Source organism: Bactrocera oleae, chromosome 6 (assembly GCF_042242935.1).
Source record: "Bactrocera oleae isolate idBacOlea1 chromosome 6, idBacOlea1, whole genome shotgun sequence".
In the NCBI taxonomy this organism is placed as follows: Eukaryota; Metazoa; Arthropoda; class Insecta; order Diptera; family Tephritidae; genus Bactrocera; species Bactrocera oleae.
In genome coordinates this window covers 55,464,131-55,470,277 of record NC_091540.1, presented here as the reverse complement: position 1 = coordinate 55,470,277, position 6,147 = coordinate 55,464,131, and the positions used below count along the sequence as shown (strand labels likewise).

General features: G+C 38.8%; 1 protein-coding gene across 1 annotated transcript; it reads left to right on the top strand.

Moving 5' to 3' along the window:
* Positions 1–5,128, top strand: LOC106619256 (DC-STAMP domain-containing protein 2). The gene is made up of 12 exons (XM_014237282.3): positions 1–513; positions 577–887; positions 951–1,071; positions 1,940–2,079; positions 2,140–2,353; positions 2,422–2,575; positions 2,628–2,796; positions 2,854–3,162; positions 3,220–3,325; positions 3,385–3,459; positions 4,512–4,646; positions 4,706–5,128. Exons 1-12 carry the CDS (start codon positions 140–142, stop codon positions 4,776–4,778), a joined length of 2,181 nt encoding a protein of 726 aa, XP_014092757.2. The 5' UTR covers positions 1–139; the 3' UTR covers positions 4,779–5,128.
* Positions 5,129–6,147: the final 1,019 nt, after the last annotated feature.

Genomic DNA, 6,147 nt, shown 5'->3' with positions numbered 1-6,147 from the left:
TCAAAATATGTAAGACAATTCGGAATTAAAAACATATCAATGTATTGTGACATTTTCATAAAAACAATATTGAAACTTCAAATATTTAAAAATAGATTAGATTGTATTTGTGCTAAATAGACCGACTGTAAGTTTAAAAATGGTTAAAAGGCCTCGTGACGACACCTCAACTTCGGCGCTACCAGCCACAACGACATCAACAGCAACGCTTACGACAAACGATGAAGATTCCACTACAATAAATTCAATACCCTCTACAAGATCAACCAAATCAACGAAATCAACAAAACCAACAACACCGCCAACTCCAAAGCTCGAGGACAATAAATATGGCAAATTTTTCAGCAAAACCGTCGTGACACTCGTCATTTGTGGATATCTCACCGGTGTGGGCCTGGCTCTGGCATGGCAAACATACGAAACGGGTAGCTTTCAGCCGCCGACCGGCAAATGGTTGAAGTGGAATGTCGCCGTTTTGGTGTTTCTCTTGCTCTGCTACAGTCGCAGTGTGCGGTAAGTCCCAATACTATTAGAAAAAAGTGAAGCTTTCAGTAAATCACACCTTCATCCTCGCAGTTGCACCGTCACTTTGTGCATACCGATTATGTGCAGTTCGAAAGGACGTTCACTGCTGATCGCTTTCGCTTTTGTGTTGGCCGCAACGGGGCCGACAAGGAACATATTGCGTAATGTGGACGCGCTGACCACTAGCCTCTCGTGTGGCCAAATACAATTAAAGCATGCGCTCGAGGAGATGTTGGAGGTGATGCGGCAACCATTGGTTGCTATTAAGAAGGCGGTCAAAACAGCGATGGACAACGTCAAGAAGGTTATGAAAAAGGTCGAATTACTATTGGTTCGTATAAAAGAACTGGTGTTGGTGGTCTGTGAGTATGATTCGAGATATTGTGGCATCAGGTTTTCAATTGAAATGTATCTTTTGTGTGCAGTGAGTAGCATTAAGCTGATGTTTGAGTGGCTAAATAGCATTGTGAAAATTTGCAACAAGGAGTTCGGTACACCCTTTGATCGGTGCATGAAAATTGCGGATGATGCGATGGCGGATTGTCGGTAATTCCACGTGTTTAAGGCGATATAATGTTTAAAGCTTATAATTACTTGAAACGATACTTGATCCCTAGCCAAGAAGTGATTTTAAACCATATGATACAAGTCTCCTGATCCATCAAATACTTCTTTTTTCGAGGAATGCCTCGCGAGCGACATTTTAGGGGACGAACTATTTCTTTAAATAATTTTAAATGATATTGCTGACAACAATTTTTTGTCCGTGTTCTTTGCGGTTATATAGGCTATATACGTGACAACAAATGTCTTGGTTCGTGCTCTTACTGAAAACGATTTTGTGCTTATATTAGGTTTAATTCCACAAAAGAATTTGATGACTTTTTTAACTTAACAATCTTTTGAAGACACTGAAATCTAAATATATGCAGAAATCGTATGAAGAAAGCTCGCTTCATTCAGAAGCAATAATCAGAGCAGAGACTGTCTAACGTTTGAACAAAAATTCACAGAATGTGTAAGCCTCGTTTATCAACGAGATTCGATTAGCTGGAGAATATCGATCCCTCGAGATTTTGCTCACATTTTTTTACTTAAATCTCCAATGTCTTTGGCTCATAGTATCGGTAAAAAGCTATATCAGAAAGTTTTTTACGCTCTTGACTTATAAAATGTAACATATTCAGTAGAATCATCTTTTTACAAACACGGGTACTCATTTTTTTTTATACTCTTTCCTAAAATACCTTGTCAGACGATCTGAGGATAGACAATATTAAAGACATCTGATCGGATATCGGCAGCACCACGACCAGCAGCAGATAAAATACAACTTATTTTCTCTCCTATTTACATCTCAGATTTTTAAATCTATCGTGATACTCCTTTTACTCCTTTTCTCACACTTCCATAGAGAAAAACTGGGATTGTTTCAGGGTCTTTGTCATGCTACACACATATTCACCACGCTTTGTTACACCGTTAAAGTGGTCGATGTGATCTGTGTTATGGTAGTCTTCTTTGACGATACTGTGTTGGCCACCATCATGGATAGTAAGTGGTAGAGACAAGACATAGAGATTTCTTACAAAATAACTTCAATGCCGATTCCAGAGTTGCGCGAATTCACCGATGAGATAAAAAACATGTTTGATGTAACTGTGACCTTCGATCATGACTTCAGCTTCACAACGGTGGCCTCGAGAAATCTCAGTGATGTCGGCAAAGATATAATGGCGGAGATACACTGGCGTATGGCCAATTTTTTTCTCATTTTCGGTTTTCTGGATATAATTGGCGGAATCCTATGCGTCATGGTGATAATGAAGTGGGAACTTAAAAAAATATATGAACACATTTTCGTTGCCTCTAGAGCTTTTTAACTTTTTTTTACAGAGCATTGTACTTTAAAATGAAATATCTGCACCAACCTGGCTATGACAACCATTATTTGACCAAAGATTTTATAGAGATCGATGAGCAGCGCAAGTTGACGGAGCAGGAACGCGTGTTGCCGCTGAAGAAAACCGAAAAACACAAATATATTTGGGTCAGTAATTGAGTTTACTGTTACTTTAGCTTCTAAATATTACATCATTTAGATTTCAAGTTGTCGTTTGACGCGTCGTGAGATCTTTAGACTGCTGCGCTCCATGTTATTCCTATTTATATCCACCATACAAATCTTCTGCATATGTTTTACTGATTACTGTTTCTACTGGATACTAGCGATGATTAGATTTTATGGCAGCATGGAGCCAAATGTGGAAAGTGAGTCAACTAAGTAGAGCTCAATTCTGCATTTATATTCTTATACACTCTCGCTAGTTCCTCCGTACATTGTCGTCGACGTGAAAGGCGAGGACTTCGCGGCTCAAATATATCGTGGCATCGTCGAGGCTTTCGAACCAGTAAACCAGAAGTACAACATCGATACCACACCTTGTCTGCCCAAACCAAGTGTTCCGAATTTTAGACGCTATTTCGACATAGGTGGTATTTGTTTACTAGCTTGGATATTCCTCTTTCTTGAACCTTACGGTCTGCGTTTGCGACACCTGGTTATGCGTCTGTTTTATCCGGTTGAGGCACGTCAACGCGCTGCTTGGCTTTACAATCAGATACTAATGAAGCGCAGTGAGTTAGAATAACGGTATAAAAAGATAAATAATTAATTCTTTAGAGCACTCACAGTGACATTTTTCAAACTGCTGCGCCGTAAAGCACGTGCAAAGTTCAAAAATGAGCCCAGATCTGATCCGTATACGTTTCTAGATTGGATTAGAGCCAAGACGTCGGGGTAACATAGTTGTATTTATGTGGGAAAGTATATTCGAAAAAATTTATATTTTTTTATAGTTACTTTATTTTTCGTCTTATATTTGGCCATCAGAAGAGCAATACTTGCATCCTGTGTGGATTTCCTTTAAAAAAGTGGGTATAGTTTTGATTACTCTCCGAGATGGAGTTATTTTTCGAAATTGTACAATGACACTGATCGTAAATTGATTTGCGAATACTTGGACCTCAGCAGTAGAATCTTTTGATCGAAAACTTTCAAATACCTTTTGGTGACCATCAGTTTTTAACTCGAGAAGGGTCAATGTTTATCGAAGAGTTCATAAGCACAAAAAATGCAACTCAATGGCTGGCATCCAGAACATAGTTATAATATAGACAAAGCATTTCACCGCTCTGTACGATGATGCCCGAAGCGCAGCGAACGAAGCTACAGATATTTTACGACTTTGACAGCAACCCTGTCCTCAGCAAATAAAGAGAAGATATAGTAATTATGTAATTAGACAGAGGTTTCAGCATATAAGAGCTATTTAATCTTTATAAAGGAATAAGAAGCGTCTTCGTAAACATGGCTATGGCTCAAGTGAGAGCCAATAGGATGCTTAATAAAACTTGACAATTTCTTTAGGCTTGAAGAAAGTATAAAAAGAAAATACTGCTGGGTAACAGGGCCTGCAGTAACGAGGAATATTGACAGAACATTTCTCACTCCCTTATTTTCCTCTTTTTCGTGTAGAATTATTACCGAACGGGTAACTGCCGAAGAGACTAGATATTGATGAGAAAAATAAGGTCTTAAGCGATTACGATTTTTCGATTTACCCAGGAAGTACAAGTACATCCGTTTATTACGGTTGACTTGAATAGCGGTTAGCTGATGGTTATAACTAGACTATGATCTTAGATAGAAGATGTTGAGCTTGTCGTTCGGCTAGATAAGATTCGATCGAATTGACTATTTAGGAAGCCATTCACGTTGTTAATCATTACCGATCAGAAAACTTTTTAAACCACAAAGGGATTTGATCTCTTTTGTCACAATTACACTTATCCGAACTTTATACCGATTTTCGGAAAAATTGTCATTCAAAAACCAAGACAAAAACACCTAATACTAATAATAATGCTTTGTAGAAACAATATGTTTACAACAATTTAAATATAAATTCTAATTAAAATTGTAGTGACAAAGTGGAATGTTCAACACCCGGCTGTAAAGCGGTCTACTGCCAAAGCTGCTTTGATGAGTCCAACAAAACCTGCTGCATTTGTAAAAATCCTGTAGAATATGGCGACGACAGTGACATCTCGGAGGAGAAGTAAGTACCAAGCTTATTTATATTCTTCAACAGTTGTCTAACTTTAATGCTTTTAACAGAGATTCTTCTGATGATCCGAACGCTGTACGCGAACCGCACGAAAGCGATAAATATTGCATTTGGATACCCTAACACGAGTTCAGAGGGGATCGAAGCGTCTATTGCACTATCAAGCCATTTAATTTTTCAATAAATTTTATTTGCTTTTACTGAATTCACTACCATTTTCAGTTGTAGAGTATAGCAGCCACGATACGGTACTACCACTGGCTATTTTAGCGAATTCCGCATAGCAAACCAAACCAACCCAACCCAACCCAACCAAGCCAACTAGGGGCAAATGCAGAATAACACCAACGTGCCAATTTTGGCTAAGACACAGCTGCCGTTGGGTGATTGGAGTAAGCAATTCTACGATGCTTTCAATGCTTTCATTCAACACCCCAAACGGGGCTGTGTCCAAATAAGTAAACGATAGACTAAACAAGCGGCCCCTCCTCGTCCCAGTTGGTTAGTTGTTTTCTGTGTCGGTTTAGTATGGTGCAAATGAAGCAATACGACGGCAACGGCGGCGATCGCGACTGATCGGTGAAAATGCTGCCACACTGATGTGATCAACATCAACTGCGAGTAAATGGACAAATTGTCTGTTGTTTACGATGCGGTCGCAGCTGAAGACACACATATCTACCTATATGCCACCATATACATATGTTACCGCTGTTGGGGACTTTAGTGTGTACGTTATCGTCGCCACGTCGATCGCTGCGTTTCCATATGGTCACCTCTTGGCAAGCAGACGCTACTGTGGGATTACTTACAGTTGAGGGCATATAAATGATGCAATGTTTCATCCTATTTGTCTTGCTCGTCTTGTTGTTCACCAGTATATTAGAAGTTCTTACATCTTAAGCCAAGTTCAAACTTAGGTTGGACTTAGGTATATGAGAACGTTTCTTATCTCAAAAATACACTCCAAAATTTGAAACAATGCTTTTCAGGAATTTATTGGTTATAAAATGCTTGGTTAATTCTTGGAAATATAGAAGAAAAGAGAAAAAGTGTTTGTAGGCTCGTCTAAAACAGCATAGTACTTCTCAGCATCAACTGTAGAAGCACCGTCATCTTTATCCAGGATCTGTCAAACCGCGGAAGGGGAAATTTTATGTATTAAGACTTCTCCATCGATCTCGAGACATACATATTTAATCTTCAACCAAAATGGATCATGTTTGCTTCGAACAGACTTAAACTGGCTGAACTGAACCAATATTGGGGCAAACATAAGTTCAGACAGTGGTACTCTTCTTCGCAACTGTGACGTAGGACTTTTTGGCATATTTTCCAGTTTATAAACATTTAAATTAGGTATTTCGCCGGTCTTGCTATCACTATTGCGTGAAAATTCTTAAAATTATTTCAATACCATTTTGAGGAAGACACAATTTGATTATCACAGCTCTTTCTAGTCAGCTCTGTTTTCGTAGAATAGGGAGGGAAT